The sequence below is a fragment of the Cololabis saira genome, chromosome 4 (genome assembly GCF_033807715.1).
Source record: "Cololabis saira isolate AMF1-May2022 chromosome 4, fColSai1.1, whole genome shotgun sequence".
NCBI classification, from domain to species: domain Eukaryota; kingdom Metazoa; phylum Chordata; class Actinopteri; order Beloniformes; family Belonidae; genus Cololabis; species Cololabis saira.
Window position 1 is genome coordinate 44,609,166 of NC_084590.1, and position 23,452 is coordinate 44,632,617.

General features: G+C 42.1%; 1 protein-coding gene across 1 annotated transcript; it reads right to left on the reverse strand.

Annotated features, from left to right (window-relative positions):
* Positions 1-2,515: 2,515 nt before the first annotated feature.
* Positions 2,516-21,975, reverse strand: LOC133442580 (uncharacterized). Its single transcript, XM_061720588.1, has 10 exons — positions 21,623-21,975; positions 19,306-19,446; positions 16,161-16,240; positions 15,917-16,011; positions 15,452-15,668; positions 13,869-13,984; positions 9,650-9,761; positions 5,126-5,327; positions 4,596-4,928; positions 2,516-3,740 (listed from the first exon to the last, which is right to left on the reverse strand). The coding sequence occupies exons 2-10, from the start codon at positions 19,419-19,421 to the stop codon at positions 3,602-3,604; spliced, it is 1,410 nt and encodes a 469-aa protein (XP_061576572.1). The 5' UTR covers positions 19,422-19,446; positions 21,623-21,975; the 3' UTR covers positions 2,516-3,601.
* Positions 21,976-23,452: the final 1,477 nt, after the last annotated feature.

Here is a 23,452-nt window from a genome sequence, read left to right on the forward strand (position 1 = left end):
GGCTGCGGGGGTACCCGGGTCCGTGGTGCTGGCCCCCCCTCGAGGGGCGGCGGCCCCCCCTCAAGGGACAGATCCCAGATGTCCCCAGAGTCCACATCCAGGGCGGGCTGGGGGGGGACACGGGTCCTCGGAGCTGGCTGGGAGGGGACACGAGTCCTCGGAGCTGGCTGGGGGGGGACACGAGTCCTCGGAGCCGGCTGGGGGGGGACACGAGTCCTCGGAGCCGGCTGGGGGGGGACACGAGTCCTCGGAGCCGGCTGAGGGGGGTCCGGAACCATCACCGGAGGAGGGGCTGATGCGTCCGGGACCACCACAGGAACGTGGGGAGGTGCATCCGAGACCACCACAGGAACATGGGGAGGTGCGTCTGGGACCACCACAGGAACAGGGACAGGTGCAGGAGCTGGAGCCGGAACAGGCTGGGGCTGGCGCTGGCGCTGACGCCGTCGCCGTTGCATCTGCAGGCTCCTGGGTCCACCCAGAGCCAGGCGTGTTCCCCAAAAGGGGTCCCAACACTCACGCACGTTTTTAGCCGCTTCACGGCAAAGGAAGTCCCACATGGTGAGGTACTCTCCCGCTGGGTCCACCGGGTCGGTCCGTTCTGTCATGGTTAGGTTGTTTTAGGACCCAAGTGCAGGAGACAGAGGGAGGCTGGAGGCAGGAGTTCTCAAAACAAAAGGGTTTTAATCCAAAAAGGCAAAATAAGGCGCTGCAGAGCAGGATGAACAAAAAACCAGGATCATCAAAAAGGTACGAGGAGACATGGAGGAAGACACAGTACGGACCGACAGAGCACAAAGGAATGACAAGACAAGATATACTGAGGGGATAACGAGACATGACGAGACACAGGTGCAGACACAATCAGGGCAGATGGGACACAGGCGGGGCAAGACAGAAACTGAAGGCAAACTGGAGGCTGGGGGAATGTCAACCTTGACAAGTGAGTATAAGAAGATTTCACTAGTTTGTATGAAAGGATTTCACTAGTGAGTATAAGAAGATTTCACTAGTTTGTATGAAAGGATTTCACTAGTGAGTATAAGAAGATTTCACTAGTTTGTATGAAAGGATTTCACTAGTTTGTGTAAGAGCGTTTCAGTAGTATCTGTGAGCACATTTCAGTTGTATATGTGAGTGGATACATTTCCAGTTGTATGTATAAGAGCATTTCACCTGTGTGTATGAGAGATTTCACAAGTGAGTGTGAGAGGTTTTCAGTATAGTGTGTAAAAGGTTTTGGATTTCATATGTGTTTATGAACATTTCCAGTTGTATGTGTAAGAGCATTTCACCTGTGTGTATAAAAGGTTTTGGATTTCATATGTGTTTATGAACACTAATTCAGAATTATGTCCCTCACGGCACCTCATATTTTAACACTCAAATTTCAGACAAATATTTACATATGTCAACGACCAAAGTTCACATACAATAAACTTTAGAATGGCAGTGTTAATCTATATCTCACACGACACACCAGCTCCAAATATATTATCACTTCAGACGTTACTGGGGTGCACATTTTACCAGATAAGATAAGAGAAGATTGTCCTTTATTTCTCTCTCAATGGGGAAATTCACTTTGTGCAGCAGAAGTATACTTAACACACATGCAGGGAAAGGGTAAAAAAAAGTAAAAATGAAAGCTGCAAGCAGCGATGAATGGGCCTTCGCACCCTTGTGTGCAACTTCAGGCATGCTGCAGTGGAAGCGCTTGTATGACTTGCATGTAGATTCTTCAGGCCTGGACATTTAGCGGATGACACCAGCCACGACTCTCTGTATCAAACCATTCAAAAGTTATGGCAGAAAGTAGGAACTATCACATATAGACCAATCAGATGAAGGGGGGGGGGGGGGCGCTTTTTGGCGTCTAGCGTCGCCACGGTGATGCTTTTGACTGAGAAAAGTAATGCGTGGTGTCGGAGGATGGAGACGCACATTTTGATGTATAACACACCTGGGTGCACATTACGGTTCGGGCCGCTTTAACCGCCGAAGGAATGGTATAAATTCGGTTTCGGCCATGGCGCCAAGAGACTTTTCTTTAAGTTGCGACATGATACAGGTGTGTACCGATTTTCGTGCATGTACGTTAAACCGTATTGTGGGGCTTGAGGCCCAAAGTTTTCTAGGGGGCGCTGTTGAGCCATTTTGCCACGCCCATTAATGCAAACCATTAAATATCTAATTTTTCGCCACGCCTTGGTGACTTTTGGGGCACGTTTAGGGGGGCAAAAAGGCCCTCCTTTCGTCAGAAGAAAGAAGAATAAAAAAAAAAGAAAAAAAAAATTCCTACAGATACAATAGGGCCTTCGCACTGTGCTCGGGCCGTAAAAACACTGTTCAATTGAAATACTGCTGCTTAAATTGTTCGTACTAAAACCTCCATAAATGCTCCACTCTTTTAATAGTCAATCTTAGATAATGTTGACACATATTATCCCTTAATCTACATTTAGAGATACAACTGCATTATTGCAACGAGATAGTCATTGTTAAAGTGTGCATTTTTATTTGGTATAAATTAAATCTTTCACATTTGTTGTGTTCCATCTGTATTTATTCCAGTTATGTAATACTTACACATCTGAACACATTCTACAAGTGTTTCCTTTATATTGACACAAAAACTATTCAAATAGACCAAGAAGTTGCAGACATATACTTATTTTGGGTATGTCATCTTTGAGCAGAGGCCTTAACAAGAGGCTGGAGCTTAAGGGGGTTTATAACAAAAATAACTGTCTGCGGTCAGATGCTGAAATAAAACAGTACACAGTAGCCCCCTCCATCTCAACAGTAATAAAACCAGTTCTTCCCCTGCCACCACCCGCTTGTTTACATCTGACCCATGTGCACAGGGTACCATAGCAACCATGTGGAGTAAGGAACATCAGTAACGACACACATGACCACTTGCAAACATAATATAAATGGTCCATAAGAAAGATTTATTTCTGATTAGGTATACCCAGAATCATTTTAAGGTTGTAATCTGAATGTAGTCTTGTATGTAAAGAAACTGATCTCATCAAATCCATTTATTTATTTATTTTTCCCGTGACTTTCACACAGAAACATTATGATGGTGGGGGTTTTAACTGTGGTACATAAACATGCGTTCTGGGTTCAATTATGTTTCATAATGGTTCATAAACTTGAGCGGGAACATCCATAGATGTCTGCATCGGTATTAGCACAGTGTCAAATTTCATGCTCATCTGGTGATAACTGGAATAAACTCCACCTCCAATGCTGTGAATCCAGAGCCATACAAAGTTAATGCAGAAAATGCAAAGATGGAGGGAAAGACATTTGCCTGATGCAAAGCAAACGTACATTTGCAGTTCCCTTTTTTCCCTCTTCTCTCAAATCAAATTCAACTCTTATCACAACAAATTATGTTTCTAAGCTCCATGAAGAGCCAATTTACTGCACATATCAGTAAAAATGTATAATTTAGCTGACTAGTTCTTGTGTCGTGACATAGAATGAGTATCTCCTTATCTTTAGATACACCTTTTGTACTCATTTTTATCATGTTTTTGGTGAAGAATGATGGACAGAAACAGTAGAAAGCATGCACACATTGAATCTAGCATAATCTTCCTGGAGGTAAAAGTCCATTCTCTGTCAGCACAGTACTGACAGTTGGTATGAGGCGGGTGCTATAATTCAGCAGTCTACTGTCATAAATCAGCTGCTCTGGTTTCAGGTCGGGTTGTTGTTTGGGTCTGTAGAGACAGAAAGCAGAGACACAACAGTTACAGTGCATCCTCAGGCTACTGGTTCTGCATCACAAGCCCTTTTTAGACCTGATATTACTATTACTAAATTATTACTAACGCACATCTCTTCACACCTGACAGTAAAATGCTTCTCTATATGTGTCTTGAGTAACAACATAGGCTTGGATCTCGCTCCCCAAAGCAAGTGCATGATTGCCATTTGCAAGTACCAAATTAGTTTATTTATTTATTTATTTTTTACCAGGAGGAGGCAGCAACTAAAGTAGGCCTATTCTCTAAAAGAAGAGACTTTTCCTGCATGCTGTAAATTAATAGAAGCAGAAGAACTTATAGAGGAGAGGGTTAAAATCAAAGCAATTCAAGGCAATATCCACCTATAGAGGAGTCTTTCAGTGTGGCCCAGGAGAAATTGCTTATACACTATTAAAAGAACGTGGGAACATGGGGTGTAGAAAACCTCCAAATGAGGCTTAAGTGTTTGGATCTTAGTGCATCCTGGGTACTGAGATCCTGTCACTCAGGACAGATGTTAATATCAAGTCTAAAGAGGGCTATCGATAGATTACATGTGTTTGGGCCAAACTTCACATGAAGAGTCAGAAAGAGAAAAATAGGCACCAGTCTCTTAAAAGTATAATGATCATATTATATATATATATATATATATATATATATATATATATATATATATATATATATATATATATTTATATATATTGACGTTTAAGAATAAAAGTTCAAGATTAAGAAATGTTACAATTTTTACAAAATATTTGGTTTGCCCCATAATCTTTACAGAGTAAAACTGTTCAGTTAGGAAGCCGAGAGTCATCCATCTACCTTGTGTGATACATCCGCGCTATTTTCCTGTCAACCCACTTGCAGATTTTGTCTGGGGGCAACACTCCATGTACAGTCAGGGAGAACACGAGTCGGGGGTTGGTGATGATCTTAAAGTCGACCCAATTAGTTTTGGCCTGTCTCATGACAGGCTCTTGGTACAGGTGATCCAGGATGTTCACCCCAGATACATTGGCCCAGAGCCCCTGTGGGGGTGCCGTGTGAGGTTTTGGAGGAGGCAGCATGACATTGTTGGGGAACACATTACTCTCAAACTTGTAACACTTGTCAGCACCAATTTTCTTCGTCAGCAGTGGGAACAACTCCAACCAGCTGATGGGAAAACAGTTGATTCATGTCATATAAAACTCTGTGAAAGCTCATAGTGCTGCATCTAGATGAAAATTTACAAAATATTCACAAACAATTTGTACATATAGAAATTCTTACTTAAATCTGTGTGAAGTCTGAGAACATGGGAAGTCATTTTACTTTAAAGCATTACAAAAAACTGCTTAAGAAACTTTTACCTGTTAACTGACAGTGGCAGGATGAGTTCGTCAATATCATGCAGGGCCACATATCTGGTTTTGTACATGTATCTGTAAAGGCAGTCATTGAGAGCAGGAATTTGACCCAAGTAGTGGAGCTCACCAGGACCATGTTTGGGTAACCAGCCACGAGATACGTTCAGAAAACTGGACAGAGACCACGGGATCACCTCGATGAAACCTGAGAAGATTATATCACAAGTGGTTTTACTTATTTATTTATTTTTTTAGTAACTGTATGTATATAAACGGTTAGTACCAAATTTGGCAAAACCCAAAAGTCACATATGAATTTTGATCTTGCCATATATATTTGTTTGTTTTTATGTGCATGTGTGTGTGAGAGAGAGTTAATGTTTCCATTTCCAAGCCCTCTTGACATATTTTATTGACCCCTAAAGCCCTGACTCTGTTAAAGAGGATTTAAATCCATTATAGTAAGATACGAAAGAACCGACCAGAGAAAAAAGGACAAAACAGTGATGGGTGCAGTTTAGTGACTGTGTAGTTTGCTGTCATGTATGTAAATGTGTGTGTAGGGAATCATGTTGGAATAAAAGGAAAGAGATGTTAATGTAGGACAAACAGATATACAAACAGTTAAAGAGAGACAGAGAAAGAGAGGAACAATGCTAACTTTGATCTCAACGTTTCCTAACCTCTGACACTTGCTAAATAATTGATGCAATTGATGCATTTGATCATTTATTACATTTGGCAATATCCACAAATGTGTTCCAAATAAACCAGCTGGAAAACCCAGATTAAGGTGCTGGAGGAGTGGCGGTTAGTTTTCGTGTTGATTTTAAAGTTATTTTATTAGTTTATAAAGCGCTACATTGGAGATCTCATTCAACTGTGCCCCTTGTGATACTTTGTGGGAGTTACTCGGGGAGTATGGGGTACTGGGTCCGTTGCTATGGACTATTTAGTCTTGATATAAATAGTCTGGTTGCCATTGATGTTAACAAGTCAGATTCATTCCAGGCTGGAGTTGGGCTCCATCAGGGGTGCCCTTGTCACCAACTCTATTGACGTTCATAACTTATGGACATCATTTCTAAGCTCATCCATGAGACAGAGGGGGTCCAGTTTTGTGGCCAGTTTTGAGGCTTCATGGATGATATCACCACCCTACTCCAGACAGTAGCATGCACAACAAGACTGCTGAAGAGGTTAGACGAGCTTGTGGGCTGGGCCAGGATGAAGATCAAACCCCCAAAATCACGCAGTCTGTCTATCAGGAAAGGAGTCAGAAGCGACAGCACCATCTTTGTCGCAGGTGGTGAGCTGGCAGACCAACCTGTTCGTAGCCTGGGTCATACCTACACAGCAGAGCTCTTTGACAGGCAGATGGGGGAGACGGTGAGGAAGCAGCTCGCAGATGGTCTCGTCTTTGAGTGCCCAGAAAAGCGCTATATAAATAAATTTATTATGGCCTGGCCAGGATCAATCGAAGCCAACTTCCCGGGAAGTACAAAGTATGGTGCTATCAGTTCATGCTGTACCAACGGGTCATGTGGCCACTGAAGATGAGTGAAATCCCCTCCTCAGTGGTAAGCAAGATGGACGGGCTGGCAAACTCGTTCATCAGGAAGTGGCTGGGACTACCAAAATGCCTTTCGGACATAGGCATCTTTGGTAGGAACACGCTACAACTACCACTGCAATCCATTAGTGCAGGTTACAAGCAGGAGAAGGCTCGGCTCGGCTGAGGGAATCCACCGACCAGCTGGTGAGAGCAGCAGGCACCCAGGTAAGAACAGGGAGAAAGTGGAAAGCCCAAGAAGCGGTCGACATGGCAATCGGCAGGCTAAAGCACCGCAAGTTGGTTGGCAGAGTCCAGGAGGGTTGAGCAGGCCTCGGGAGGGGCTATACTCCCTTGTTCTGGTCAAAGGCTTCCAAAGAAGACCGAAGAGCCATGGTGGTGGCGGAAGTGGCAAGAGCTGAGCAGGAACGCCTAAACACCAAAGCGGTGTCCCAAGGCCAGCAAGGACGTTGGACGTCATGGGAAGGCCTCACTGACAGATCCATGTCATGGTCTGACCTGTGGAAGATCCCCCAAGGTAGGCTCAGCTTCCTGATCAGAGCAACATACGACACCTAGCCCTGTCCCCCAAACTTCCACCAGTGGTTTGGTGCCGAAGGGACCTTTCTACTTTGCAACACCGTCAACGCAAGCCTCCAGCACATCCTGTCAGGCTGCAGGACAGCGCTGTCCCAAGGCCGCTACAGATGGCGACACAACCAAGTCCTGAAAAAACTGGCATAGGTTTCAGAGACATGCCGAAAGGAGGCAAACAGCAGACCTTCCGCTCCAGGCAGACATCATATCCAGTTTGCAAGGGCTGGAGATGCTGTCAAACCGTCACACCAGTGAGATACAGCAAGACTCCTCTCACCGGGAAAGGAGTGCACCATGAGGGTTGACCTGGGGAGGCAACTCCAGTTCCCCAGGGAGATCGTGGAAACATCGCTGCGGCCAGACCTAGTCATGTGGTCAGAAGCTTGCAAAACAGTCCTCCTGGTCGAACTCACTGTCCCATGGGAGGGAGGTTTCAAGGCTGCGTACGAGCGGAAGCGAGCCAAGTACTCAGACTTGGCGGCAGAGTGCAGGGAGGCTGGCTGGAAAGCTGTCGTCTGCCCTGTGGAAGTGGGGTGTAGGGGCTTCGTGGGTTCCTCAACTGCTCGCCTACTCCGTGACATGGGATGAACAGGAGCGGGGCATCGGAAAGCCATGAAAGAGCTGGCTGAGGAGGCGGAGAAAGGCAGCTTCAGGCTGTGGCTAAGGAGGAAGCAGAAGAGCTGGGGTACTAACACCTAGGGCATCAGCAGGGGGTGGCAAGGAGAGATCCCTGCCATCGCTCGGCCGCCATGAGACGTACTGGGGTTAAAGGAGCGAAACGTTAATGAATGGTGCTCCCTGCTGATGACCCGTTTAGGCCCACAGAGGTGTTCAGTGAGGTGTCACAGCACACCTGTTCAAAAGGCACTGGAGGAGGTGCGTCAGGCAGCAATGCCCAGCAGGAATACCAACACCTCTATCCGATATGACTGGTTGATCTTTATTTCTACTGTGGTGTAATGACCTCTCAAAAAAGGCACAGGTGTGTTGTAATATTAATAATCTTGTTTTATTAACATAAAGGCTCAAGCCATAAGTATAATCAGGTAGTGTTGTAGACGTACAGTAAAAGTCACTGTAAAGAACAAAGTAAGTTGGGAAAAAAGATAACAGAACAGCTGAAAAAATGAAGAGGTGGCAAGTACAAGATAATAGAGTGGCTAAAAGTTGACGTGTTGCAAAGTATATGGAAAATATCTTGGACACAGAATGAAGTTGCTGGGAATTAGCTCATTGTAGACATCTGTTTGAAACATGTGAGAATTACGTAATGACATGGTTTAAAAAACAACGTATCATTAAGAATGTAGACTCCAGTATGACCAAAATCTGCAAAAAGACATGGGGTTTAAGACACCAATAGAATTGGACCAAGATTACTTAGATGAGAAGGGAAAGGGGCATGGTTAGACCTGCTCCAGAGTGGAAACACACTGACAAAGTTGTATTTAAAAGATGATGCACAACATTGTAACCTCTGTTATCTCTACAAAACAGCGCAAGTTTTTAGACCTGTGTTATGGTATAAAAAACGCTCTGGACTCAACTTTTGAAGACTCCTTGGTTGTGAAACGGAAAGGGTGAGAAGTTCAGTTATCAGAGCAGAGTTCCTGCTACTCCACAGTGAGGAGAGCTGGTTATATATATTGGTAATACTCAACAATGCTGCCAGGTTGGGGGTGTGATTCGTCTGTAAAAGTTTTAGGTGGCTAACAATTGCCAGCACAACTTGAACATAAACACCAAAAAAAGTCAGTTCAGTCATTAAACCGATAATTACACTTTCAGCACAGCTGTCCCCCTCATGCTGGCTGAGTGGACTAGTCCAGACTGAACCCTCAGTCAAGTGCCACTTGGACTTCAGTGGTTGCTAACCCTGATTGGGAGCAGGACCACGAAAAATAAGCGCTGTAATAGTTATATGAAGTTAATGGAGTAACTGCTTATTCTTGTGCTCCGGTTGTGTGCTGCACAGTGTGTACTAGCATGTTGTCTGGTTAGTCTGTAGTTTAGTTTCAAGTGTTTATTGTCATTTCTATAGAACTACATGCTGGCTGTAGAATTTCATCGTCATGATGCACGCTGGCTTTGAGAATGTCTTGATATAAGATTGTAAGATTCATTAGCAGGCCTTGACCACATGGATAGTCTTGTTGATTCGTAAGTCCAATGCTGCATATATTGATGACCAATAGAAAATGCTGTTACCCTACAAGACCATTGTATTTAAGTTTTAGAACTATATCCGCTTTCCTTTTATTTCCTTTCACTTTTCATTCTGTTTTGACTTGCTATTGTGATTGCAGCTTGATAGAGAACGGGTTGCTTCTGAGGACAAGTAAAAACATTTGTTTTAAAAAAACGTCACCATACTTGACCTTTTTTTGTGTAGTAGTCCAGTACGCGCTGTGTTTCAACGCTGCAGTTGGTCTTATAGACGACAACTCTGTTCACTCCCAGTATCTGAAACATTTCGAAACTCTGCACCAGCTGTAACACAACACAGGCATTTAGATGATATACAGGAATGTGATGAAAAATTTAGCTTTGGCCTTTATTAAACCAAAACTGCTGCAATGAGCATTTTTAGCCTTGGCCTGTACAGAGTGTGCAGATTGATACTTAGCCCCTAAAAGATTAGCCCTGATATTACAATGATATTTCATTTTATTGTCAGGGTTGAAGTATGTCTGCGTACGGTTCTTGTTTGGCCGTGCGAGGAAGCTGCTCTCGGAGGGCTGTCTGACAGTAAGTGGCCAGAGGTTCTAAACGCGTGCAGCGATTGGTGTTGCTCTCGCTTGGATTTCCTGGTTTACAGCATCCACAGCCTATATGGGCTGAGGGTCGTTGTGGAATGACCCTGCCCCCCAGGGACGTTCTGAACACGCAACATTTTTCTTGCTGGTCGCGCTCAGAATTCTAGCGTCCACAGCCCATACAGGCAGCAAATAATTGCTCCTCCCTGATGAGGTCCCAGTCACAGACATCGGTGCTGGTGTCTGGTACATGGGATCTGACGGACTGGCAGGAGGACGCGATGTCCAAGAGGGCTTCAAATTCATGGTACCAGAGTGTCGGACATGTTTCTAGTCGCAGGGGCGAGGCTTCCCCTATTCACTCATACCATGACCGGGAACCCCCAAGCTTGGAAGTGCAGGATTGCTCTACACATCCATGAGAAACTCGGGCAGCATGGAGGCCAGTGAGGGCCCCCTGCCAGCTGCGGGCAACGCTCTGAGCAGTTTTAGCTCGGGTCAGAGTGGATGTCTCCCCAGCCACTCATCCATTCTTTCGACGGATCCCTACAGTCCCCCCCTTCAAGGTGCCACCTTTCCAGCCTTCTTGGAAGAGCAGGAGCGGTGTTGGAAGGAGGGCCTTTGCCCACCAATTGCCCACTATGCAGGACACAGAGGACCAGTGCATTGCCTCACTAGTTCTCTCTCCCGATGGGGCGCTGAGAGATAAGGTCCGCTGTCGCAGCTCGCAATGCAGGGTCACAGAAGGCCTGCTCTAGAAGGCCTATGACATGGGCGCTCGGCTGACATACAGGACTGTCTCAGAAAATTAGAATATTGTGATAAAGTTTTTTATTTTATGTAATGCAATTAAAAAAACAAAAATGTCATACATTCTGGATTCATTACAAATCAACTGAAATATTGTAAGCCTTTTATTATTTTAATATTGCTGATTATGGCTTACAGTAGGGATGCCCCGATACCGATACTGGTACAGGTATCGGGGCCGATACTGCTCTCATATACTCGTACTCGTACTCGCAAAAATTCTCCGATACCAGGCACCGATACTTCATTGTTGTTGTAGTTACTGGTTAGCACCGCTAGGGGGAGACATTGAGCCGCTCCGCGGCTTCCCGGGTCAGTCTGCAGCCTGGCTGAGCAGCAGCGCTGTGGCTGTAGCCAGCTGTACCATGTTTCAGTAAATTCTATCTTCCTTAATTTTACAAACTGGATGGTTGAGTATTACCCTTACTCACAGGGAACTTTATTAAACACTCCACGTAACTCACAGCTAGCGGCTTACCGGACTGTAAGAATGTGACTGTTTATGTTCTTCTTCTTCTTCTCTGTTTTATTGGCGGATCGCAACCAACTTTAAGGTGCATACCTACTGTACAAGAGTGTGTAAAATCATTTCATTTAGCATGTTTTTTGAATTCTATTTGATTGTTTATGTTGTTTCACACGGACGGCTTCAGGTGAAGCACCGCACATGCGCAGCTGATGTACCTGCGACGAGACTAAAGCGCGGAGGAAAGCCCAGCCGGCTGAGTTTTGTTTAAAATTGAATTTCTCTTCCAAATAAAACCTGTCTTCCAATTCATTGAATTTTTCATTGCATTTTTAGCCTAGTTATTTTTGTGGTAGAAGTATCAGATCGGTACTCGGTATCGATGAGTACAAAAAAAAAAAAAAAAAAAAAATCGATGAGTATAAAAATAAAATTAAAGTAATTAAAATAGCCTACTCATACTCGGTGTGAAAAAAATGTTATCGGGACATCCCTAGCTTACAGTTTAAGATTAAGATTCCCAGAATATTCAAATTTTTTGAGATAGGATATTTGAGTTTCGTTAAAGTGTAAGCCATGATCAGCAATATTAAAATAATAAAAGGCTTGCAATATTTCAGTTGATTTGTAATGAATCCAGAATGTATGACATTTTTGCATTACAGAAAATAAAGGAATTTATCATAATATTCAAATTTTCTGAGACAGTCCTGTATATTGGGAACTCCCTCTCTGTGCTGCTATTGGCACAGTCGCACATGATTCAACCAGAAAGGAAGGAGCTGGGCGACACCAATGATGCGGCCCTTTATGCCTTTGGCCTGATGACCAGGCAACTTGGGCATCTGATGCCACCCTGGTGGTTACACGGCGTCAATTGTGGCAGGCGTATGAACCAATGTCGGATGACATTGGTGCCTTTACTGGCATCAATACAGTGTCTTCTGCTGGTACCGAGGCGATTATTCGGGCTCTGGACTGCTGGAAGCAGTTGAGCTCCTTGGCGGGCATGCCAGGTGACGGGTCCATCCCGGCCGTGGCAGCCTACTCAGACTGCAGCAGGGTCATGGCCTCAGCCCAGGGGAGAGCAGAACCCTACCAGCCGGCTCCTGAATCCCCCCAAGCCTCCAAACAAACGCAGAGACACGGCATTAGGGCCCGGAGCTGGCGGCACCCAGGTTCTCGCAAGGAAACCTGAACAATTGGGCAACCCACATCCAAGATGTATGAGTTCTGCAAACCATGTACCAGGGTTACAAGTTGCAGTTCCGTCACCGGCCCCCAACCCCTTTGGGGATCAAAGTGACCTCAGTCACAGATCCAACCAGGACCCACGTGCTAGGAAATGAAATAGACACAGTTCTGACCAAGGGGGGTCATTTCAGTGGCGCCCCCTCGTACGCAGAGCGAGGGCTTTTTTTCCACGTAATTTTCAAGGAAACCCCTCCTCGCCTTTTCTCCCAAAAAAAAGTGGCTGTTGCTTGGTCAAATATACAGAAGCCAAGATAAGAACCAGGTTTATGTGGACAAGTCAGGTCAAACAAGACAGGGAATTTGACTCTGGTTGTTTCGCTCACTGTACAGTAAATAGACAAATGACAGCTCTTATTAAAATATATACAATTTAAAAAAAGCTCCGTAGGTAACCCTGGTTCTGTGAGACCCTGGGTGACTGGTAGTCAAGCAGGTCACTCGGCCCCTTCTTAGCTTGAGAACATTTTGTGAGACTGGATGCCAGCTACTACGCAGAATTTATAGCGCAAGCACAACGGTAGCCGCCAGTTCACATACATGACTTTCTTTACATAAAAAGTCGACCTGCATGAAGTGCGAGAAGACAAATCCCCTTTGTTTACTGCATTTAGTAGTCACCCACGGACTCACAGAGCCATAGTTACCTACATAACTTCCGTTTTGACCATGGCCACCACTGTACCATCTGTGGATTAGGTGGGAAAACCCCTCCTTGCCTTATCTCCCCCCAAAAAAGTGGCTGTTGCTTGGTCAAATATACAGAAGCCAAGATCAGGATCAGGTTTATTTGGCCAAGTCAGGTCAGATAAGACAGGGAATTTGACTCTGGTTGTTTCGTTCACTGTACAGTAAATAGACAAATGACAGCTCTTATTTACACATATACAATAATAAAAAAAGTGAAAGGTGCGGCAGTATGAGGTAGACATGGTTTTTGAAAGGTGCATTGTTACAGCATATGATTGTTTTTTTTGGATGTGTGATGGTATGGAGTTGTATCAGTGCCCCAAGCAAAGGTAATTTAAATTTCCAATTGAATGTTCCACACCTCAAGACTAATTTGCTGGATGAATTACACATACTACTGGAAACTCTTCACCACCTGCCATTGATGCCAGTAAAAGCTTTACTTACCCAACTTCCTATAACGGGCTTAATATAAAAAACTGAATGTGAATTAAGACGTCAAATAAAGTTGACAAGAACAAAAACATAAAACATCTTCACAATGTTTGTAAATCAAACGTAAAACACAGTGACTTTTAAAATGATTTTGACTTTGAATAAACTAAGAAAATATTGTGACATTACCTGCAGCACGTTGGTGAAGTCAAACATGGTGGACAGACAAACAGTGAAGTTGTAAGGATAAGAGTTGTTCTTTGCATTTAGATTTTTCACCTCCAGAAACTCATGGCCAAGTACATCTAGGAGGACATAAGGACATTTTGAAACTCATAATTCATTCATTCTTTTTTGTTTTATTCAAAAAAAAGTTTTAATAGATTACGGATTGCCCAGACTGCTTTGCAGCACTGACAACAAATATAAGACTGATACACAAATACAATAAAATATAACCTTAAAGCACCTTAAAGCAAAATACAGTGAAGTGAAAATATCATCAATAAAAAAAATGAAAACAGAGAAAAGGGATATAGTGCTGTTAAATGACAAAACCCAATCTGAATAACTACTTGGGTTGGAGTCAATATGATTATCAAATTAAACTGCTGTCCAAGGTCACACCCAGATTTGTGACCACATGGTTAAGGTGAGACACCAGAACATCAAAACCTGGAACATCTGTAGATACTACACAACTGGGCTGCTCTGACAATGCGAACACAATACACTCATATTTGTTCGATGATATCCGAACAAATGTGTATTAATCTGAATATGGTTGACAAATTGGGCTTAATGGGCAAATAGATTTCTAAATCATCTGCATACATATAAAAGGAGACGTTATGACATGAACTGACACTAATTGCATGTAAAGAGAAAAGAACTGGGCCCAAAATGGATATTTGCTAACAAACTGTCATGTCCTCCTGGGGCCAAAGTGACGAACATGAAGGCAAACACATCAGGCAGCATTTATGCTTACTTTCCCCCCTCTGCATGCTTTGATCGGGATCGACATGCTAAAGCTCAAGGATGTTTTGTCCTTAATAAAGTATCTACAGTATGTATCAAAGTATTTATCTATCAAGACATCAAAGAAAAGTAACTGGACATTTAGCGGATGACACCAGCTATGACTGATGATGAAGGGGGGGCGCACTTTTTGGCGTCTATCGTTGCCAGGGTAACGCTTTTGACTGAGAAAAGTAATGCGCGTCGTCACAGGATGGAGACGCACATTTTATATTACGGTTCGGGCCGTATTAACTGCTGAAGGAATGGCATAAATTGCGCCAAAATTACACAATTATTTGAAAATTGCCAACTTCCTGTTCGGTTTCGGCCATGGCGCCAAGAGACTTTTCCGTATTGTGGGGCTTGAGGCACAAAGTTTTCTAGGGGGCGCTGTTGAGCCATTAGGCAACGCCCATTAATGCAAACCATGAAATATAAAATGTTTCCCCAGGCCTGGCTTGCGGCAAAATTTGATAACTTTTGGGGCTCGTTTAGGGGGGCAAAAAGACCCTCATTTCATCAGAAAAATAAAAAAGAAGAAAGAAAGAAGGAATTCCTACAGATACAATAGGGCCTTCGCACTGTAAGTGGTCGGGCCCTAATAAGGAAATGTTTGAGTATCAGTGAATCACAAAGCCGGAATCCATCAAGTAGTTTAAAAGGAAAGTGGTAGCCTAGCCAAGCATTGAAGTGAAATCTACTTTATCTGCTGCTACATGGCTGAAAAACAGTATGCAGTGCTTCAGTACCTTCAGATTTGGTTGCAGCAGAGGTGACAGCAACATGAGATGGTGTCTTACACTCTGAAGGGAGGGGACACATGATGTCGGCTGTCCCGTACGGAAAGTGAAAGTGATCTCTGTGGTTGTAGCTCCAACCATTAGAGAAGTGCAGCTGCTCTTGACAACGCAGGTGGCAGAGATAGGATATTTTCTCACTCCGGAGCACAATTGCAATAACACGAACCTGAAACAAGAAAGTTACACATTTCATACTTTTCTATATGATAATTGCTCAAGTATTGTAGGACTGACTTTGTTGGGCAGAAGACATTTTTAAAAATCAAGACAGGAATCCAATGATGATGATTCTGAAAGAATTTTCTTTTTCAAACTTCTTTTACAACCTCTGAGAAACAACCTCTGAAGTTTTGTTTTTGTAATATTAATGCTTTGCTTTTTGGGCAAAACTGGGGACTTGTTCTCCTCCCTCACTTCCTTATTTTTGGTGCGGTGTTCCAGATATGCTGATACCAGCAGTGTATTTGTCCCATTGACTGTCACCAGAGATGCAGATTGTCCCTGTAGAACTGCATGGGTGAAAAATGTTAAAAGATTCAAATTTGATTGACTTTTTGACAACATTTTTCAATATGCAGTGAGGAACACCTCTTACCAAAGCATTGGTATTTCAGAGAGATCAAAGTTTATCGTGTTTATCATGCAACTGTTTGCCTACCTGTTTTACCTGGAATACATCTCCTGGGTGCAATACGGATTTTTAGGTAGTCGGCCCAGAGCTGGAAGGTCTTGTCATATCTGCAGAACCAGAACATTTTCTGATTTGCTCGAACGGGGCACTTTCTGTTACACTGAAAATTGGCAGGGCATTGTTAAGATTTGCAGTACAATTGCTGGAATACCTCCTGCTGACCTGTTGTGAACTGTACAAAGTCAGACCATTGAAGAATGTTCATGCAGTAAAGCCATCCTTTATAGGGATTTTGACAAGCTGCCTTCAGGTCGTGAAAGGGCAGAACCAAAGTTCAAAACATAATTTATTCTTGCCGCAATCAGTCTGCTGAATAATACACTTTGACAGTTACTTTTATTGGGGCTACAAAGCAACTTCCCTTCATGGATAATAAAGATACCTTTACCCTTCTTAGCAAAGCATAAGATGAAGTTGCTCCTTGCTGAATGATGGAATGTAATGAAATCAAACAGTAACTAAAAACTAGAAAATTTCAGGAAATTTTGATATGGGCATGCCCTACTGCCCATTCGTCCCCTCTTGCTGCTTTGGTTTGGGGCTGTAGTGGTTGTGTTCGAGGTGGTTCTATGTCAGTTTGAGGTGTTTATGGTTGTATTGCATTCATTCCTGTGCTCCCTGCAGGGGGTGTGGTTTAGAGTTGTTAATAAACCACAGCCCCTGCTTCGGGGTTGTGTGGTTTAGGGTGATTAATAATGGCCAAGAAGTAGTTTAGGGTTGTTAATAAACCGTTAAAGGTTGTTGATAAACCTTTGAGGATGGGGCCATTTGGCAGGCATTTTGACTTAAAATTTATGTAAATCACAGACTCATGAAATTTGAATATGTTGTAGTCCACATCGAGGCGAGTTTTGAAACATTTGAATCATGTCCCTACGATAACCTGTTGCCTAGCAACAAGCGTCCAAAGTCAAACAGACATTTTTTTTTAATTGAAAGTTTAATATCTCAAAAACTGTAATAACTGGCATAATGAGGTTGAAAGATCTTTTGGTCAGAAGCGAACTGAGTCTGGGAATATTTGAAAGGATGTTGCCACAAATAAGCGTCAGAATTTTCCCCTTTGTTTTCCGCTTCTTGGCACCTAGCGTGGCCACGCTAACGCTTTTGACTGAGAAAAGTATTGCCAAAGATCCTCTGTACAGAAGATAGCGCATTACCGTTACTGCTAATGGTATGAAATGGTATACACTTCCGGTCTCCTAAGTGGGCGTGGTCGCCCCTCTGACCTCACTTCCGGTCTCCTAAGTGGGCGTGGCTGCCCCTCTCACCACATCGTTTTGGAACATACACTAGATACAGTACAACTTTCTTCCAAAAAGACTTAAATAATAAAAATAACAGTATTATTAAGCAAAGAAGCAAGTTTTATTTTAGTTTTAAACTTCATTTTATCCGATGGGAAAACGATGAGAGCCAAATCTCGCGAGAGTGTGTTGCTCAGACAGAGACAGGTCTCAAACAAAGTTCATTTTCTCCTAATCTGTCGGTCTGAAAATTGCCATTTTGGTGTCAGAATGTTCAGAAGATTTGTAGCTTTTGAAAAATGGGTCCCATATTTACTTAGGTTTCTATGGGGCGAAGGAATTGGTAATAATCTGTGCTCACGTTCAGTTTTCCCATAGGACTCAATAGACTCAGGACCTACTTCCGGTCTCCTAAAGGGGCGTAGCAGTCACGTGACACAGATACAGGAAACCGAACCGTAGTGGGCTGTCTCGTTTATTGAACGTCTCTGGTATTGCCCTTCGAGGCACGATAGATCCACATGTGTTGATGTATGCTATGTGTGGGTGTTTTTTTCATCATGGTCAAAAGCCCCATCCGAATGAATGGGGCCATTTGGCATGGATTTTGAAATACAATTTCCTTAAATCACAGCTTCATGAAATTTGAATATGTTGAAGTCCACAGCGTGCTAAGTCGGGGAACATTTGTACGATTTCTCTACGATAACCTGTTGCCTAGCAACAAGCGTCCAAAGTCAAATGGAAATTAAAAAAAAAAGGTAAATATCGCACTGTAATAAGTGGCATAATGAGGTTGTCCGGTCCTTTAGTGCCAATTGGGCCGAGTGTTTGAAGTGTTTTTTTTTGCTTGCTAGCCGTTTTTTTTTGCTTGCTAGCCGCTAGCTTTTGACTGAGAAAAATAATGCCCATCAAGGCATAATGGAGACACATCTAACACATATATGCCATGCATAAGTGCACGTTGCGGTTCGGGCCGCAGTAACGGACAAAAAAAGCATGCGGAATAATAAAAAAAGGGGAACCTTTTCTGTATACTAATATATCGCCTTCATTTTCATGTTTTTCCTCGTTTTTTCGGGCATGTTTTATTTTTGGGGGATTTTTTTTTTCCATATCAGAGCGGGGTCATGCTGTACACTGTGCAGGGGGATTTTTGCGACTTTAGCTTGTTAGCAAAATGCTAGCAACACTGCCCTTTGGGCCATTTTGGACGATTGTAATATGGTCATGCCACTACTTGGCATGCCCATAAATAAACAAATTGGCCATTTTCATTATTTCTTTTTTTTTTTCCTTTTGCCTTGCCTCTAAGCAGAACAAGACTTCATCTGTTATGGATTCATTAATGTGCTTTAACCATCATTATAACAAATATCTCTAGAACTGAATCAAGCCAACAGAAGGACTCTTAAAAGAAAATAATAAATGGCCATCTTCAGAAGGTACGCCAGATATTGATCTGGGAAAAGCATTAACATTAAACATTCCATCTTATTTGTAAGCATTTTTACATGAATGATGTTATTAATGTGCTTTTGCCATTTGTCAATTTAAAATGTTACTTAAAATATTTGGGTATCTCTCCATGTCAAGAAGTGGTAGCTACCAGATGATCCATAGATCATTTAGTATGTATGGGGGATTTCCATATCTGCCACTCTGGGATCTCATGAACTAAGTGGTTACACTGAAACCGTTACACCAGACTAAAGAATTAAATAATTTGCCTTCAGTTTTCAATTTGTGTACTAATTTGAAATTGTTTTGGTAAACAGACCAGAGGGATGCTTCACGTTCTTTTAGTTGTTGTTAAAATGATGTCAGATGTATCAAATACAAACTGAACTACTGCTTCCACCCACCTGTAAATCAAGAACGGGACGCAAAGCGAGAGCATTGTGAGGACAAGAGTGGCGTACATGAACCGTTTCATCCTCTTCGGATCAGGCCGCTGACATTTATGATAATGGCCCAACATAAAGCTACTGAGGCAGGTGAAAAACCTGGAGAAGCAGATGGAAGTGAAGTTATTCTCAGTGTCTATAAAATATTGAAAGTATTCATTCTAGATAATAAACACTCATGTCTTTTTCTTCCTTGGTAAAAATCCGTCAGCTCTGGAAAATAACGATGAATTCTTCTACAACACTAAGATAATAAATCTCTCTTTAAAAAAGACGTTTCCACAGGTCATGGGATTTATTTAAATAATATTTAGGTTAAAACTTCAAATGTACAGAACGGACAGGAACACCACTGTCCATGTGTGTTGCTGAATCTGTTGATTGTTTTAAAGTCTTTAAAATAAAACATATTAACATCTCTGTATAATATATATATATATATATATATTTTTTTTTTCTTTTTTTTGTGTAGAAATGAAATTAATTTTGATTATAATGAAATAGAGTTTAGGGGTAGAATTGAATACTTTTTGACTTCTTCCTACTCCTTTTCGACCATGTTAATTATGATGGATGCATGTTTTTATTTATATTTTTGTCTTTCTTATTTACATGTATTTATCATTTCGTATTGTTTTTTTTTGTTTTATTTTCACTACTGTTTCATGTTCGAATTAAAAATTTCAATTCAATTCAATTCAATTCAATATATTAATGGTTTATACCACGTTTGGTAAAATCTAATGCATATATGTGTTTTTTAATCTTCAAACAAAGGGTTTGTGTGTGTGTGTGTGTGTGTGTGTGTGTGTGGGGGGGGGGGGGGGGGTGCTTCCTTCACCAGCCCTCTTGGCAGTCTACTATGTTTTATTGTTCCCTCAAGTAAAGGAGAAAAGAAGAAAAAAAGTGGAAAAGGATTGAGAACAATAAATGAAAAAAATCAATAAACGTTGCCAAAGAGGACTAAGATCAACGAAAGTGGAACGTGAAAAAGTAGGAAAGAAAAGACAAGACTGTGTGTGTGTGTGTGTGTGTGTGTGTGTGTGTGTGTGTGTGTGTGTGTGTGTGTGTGTGTGTGTGAATAAATATATAACATGAGACACAGAATACAGAAAACACATTTATAGCTGGAGAGGGTAGAGGAGGGGGGGGGTGTTCCATTTATTATTGAATACATTTGGTGTGTGATGTTGTGTAGTGCATGTGCAGTGTGTTGGGGATGCATGAACTGTAGGCATGTGGGTATAATTGTGTTGGAAGGGGCAGAGTAGTGTTAATAAATATACATGATATATCATTAGTATTTTTGAATGCTCATACACATTAAAGTGTATCAATACATGCATTAGTAATTAGTAAAAAAGAGGGGAAAATACTATATATATACTGTATATATGTATATATATATATATATATATATATATATATATGTATATATATATATATATATATATATATATATATATATATATATATATATATATATATATATATATTGCATTTACTGTGATAATTTACCATGGGAATTGTGGTCATCTTTACTGTGGCAATTCTGCCAATAAGGTATAAGTTCATTAAACTAAACCAGAATTTAACCCTTTAATGCCTGATGTGTCATATTTTATGGATACATTTCTGAGACGTCGGCACCACTCCCATAATCCAACCAAGAAAAAAAAGGGAAAGAAAAGACAAATGAATAAGAAAACCAATTAAAGTAGCCAATGTATGTACGTACATATATTAGAAAGTTGTTATAGACTAAATTGTGGGTGTTTTTAATTCAATATAACAGTTTTTTGAAAATATGACTTTGCTATTATATATTAAAACATGGAAAATAGTTGGTCATGGCTTTCTTCTGTATTGTGTTAATGCAACTCAGGGATTTAAGGCAATTCAGCTACCTTTTGAGCAGAGAAGGCACAGCTAAAATTTGCGTTGCTGCAACAAGAATGTGGAGATTAAACTTAACTGTGATACACAGAATCGCAAAGAGCAGCCTTTGTGTGAAGACAAATACACAAGATTGTCACTCAGTTTATACAAAGGTGATCCAAAATCGGTAAAAGCTTTTACTTTTATTTTAAGTCGCTTTAAATATCACATATTTGACTTAATAACCTAAATAATTATCTCACTTTTATGTTTCATGTCACGCCATCAATGTTTTCTTTCTCAGTGAGCACTATTTCTGAACAATTCTAGCAGTAATATTCATTATTTAAAATTCCTATTCATTATTAGATGTCATGTGATGAAAGATTAAACTTACCTTTCAGAATCAGAAAAGAGTGTAAATAGTAAATGTCTCCTGCCAAAATGTCGTGGTTTTGGCTGAAAACAGACAAATTATTCCAAAAGCTGAAAATACTGAAGAAAGAGCCTCCAAAGATCTTAGTTAAAGACAATTAACCCTTAAAACAGTCACAAATTCACCTAGAACCGCCTCTAGTCTGAATATGGCCGAATTTAGTAACTTCTTGACAGAAAAAAAAAAAATACAGTTACACCACGATCTAGGAAAGACTGAACCACCCTTCCTAGCACAATCCTCCTCATTAACCTCCTTAACACGATCACACACATAACACCACACACAACAGAGCAGGAAAAACTATCATTAGTCATTGAGTAAACATTGCAGGAGGAACAAAAGTACAAAATATCCATGAGTGAATTAATAACACAAACAATGAGATTAGGATATAAATGATTAAATAGCTCAATTTACAATTAATGTACGTGTAAAAATAAATGCATACTGTAGATTGTGGCGGACACAATTATGGACCTCGCACCCATCAGGACTAGAGGGAAGGGGGCGTGGTCACAAGTGTTTATTGGTTGCTTAGCAATGCGTGTTTGTTTCAGAATCAGAATCAGAATCAGAATGGGGGTTTATTACCAAGTTTGTTAACACACACAAGGAATTTGTTGTGGTGATTGGTGCAATACAGTAAAAATAAAAATAAAAATATAAAAGCAAACAAATATATGGAGATAAACTAAGAGATAGAATAAAGTAAAATGTATAACAGAAATAAACAGAAATGTACAATATGAGGTTTAAAAAGTGCCGGATATGAATCCTTACAAAAAGTGACATAGGATGACAGATGACAGATAAAATGTATAAACAGAAATGAACAATATAGACAGAAATGTACAATATGGGGTTTTTAGAGTGTCGAATGTGAGTCTGTACAAATGTTACAGGGTTGGAATATTTACGTTAATGTAACGTAGAGTGGGATGGGGGGGCAGTCGGTAGTAGTCGGGGGGGAGGGGGGGGTCGGGGCCTTGTTGACGAGGACAGCTGCAGACGGGAAAAAACTGTTCTTGTGGCGTGAGGTTTTGGTCCTGATGGACCGCAGCCTCCTGCCAGAGGGAAGAGTCTGAAACAGTTTGTGTCCGGGGTGGGAGGGATCTGCTGCAATCTTTCCTGCACGCTTCAGGGTCCTGGAGGCGTGCAGGTCCTGGAGAGATGGGAGGTTGCAGCCAATCACCTTCTCTGCAGAGCGGATGATACGCTGCAGCCTGCTCCTGTCCTTCACAGTGACGTACCAGACGGTGATGGAGGAGGTGAGGATGGACTCAATGATGGCCGTGTAAAACTGCACCATCATTGTCTTTGGCAGGTGGAATTTCTTCAGCTGCCGCAGGAAGTACATCCTCTGCTGTGCTTTTTTGGTGAGGGAGGTGATGTTCAGCTCCCACTTGAGGTCCTGGGTGATGATGGTCCCCAGGAAGCGGTAGGACTCTGCAGTGTCTGCTGGAGAGTCACACAGGGTGAGGGGGGCAGGTGGGGCTGCGTTCCTCCTGTAGTCCACTATCATCTCCACTGTCTTTAGAGCGTTGAGCTCTAAATTGTTCTGACCGCACCAGGTCACCAGCTGGTCGACTTCCCACCTGTAGGCGGACTCATCACCATCAGAGATGAGTCCAATGAGGGTGGTGTTGTCCGCAAACTTCAGGAGCTTGACAGACTGATGACTGGAGGTGCAGCTGTTTGTGTACAGGGAGAAGAGTAGAGGAGAGAGAACACAGCCTTGAGGGGATCCGGTGTTGATGGTCCGAGGGTCAGAGACATGTTTCCCCAGCT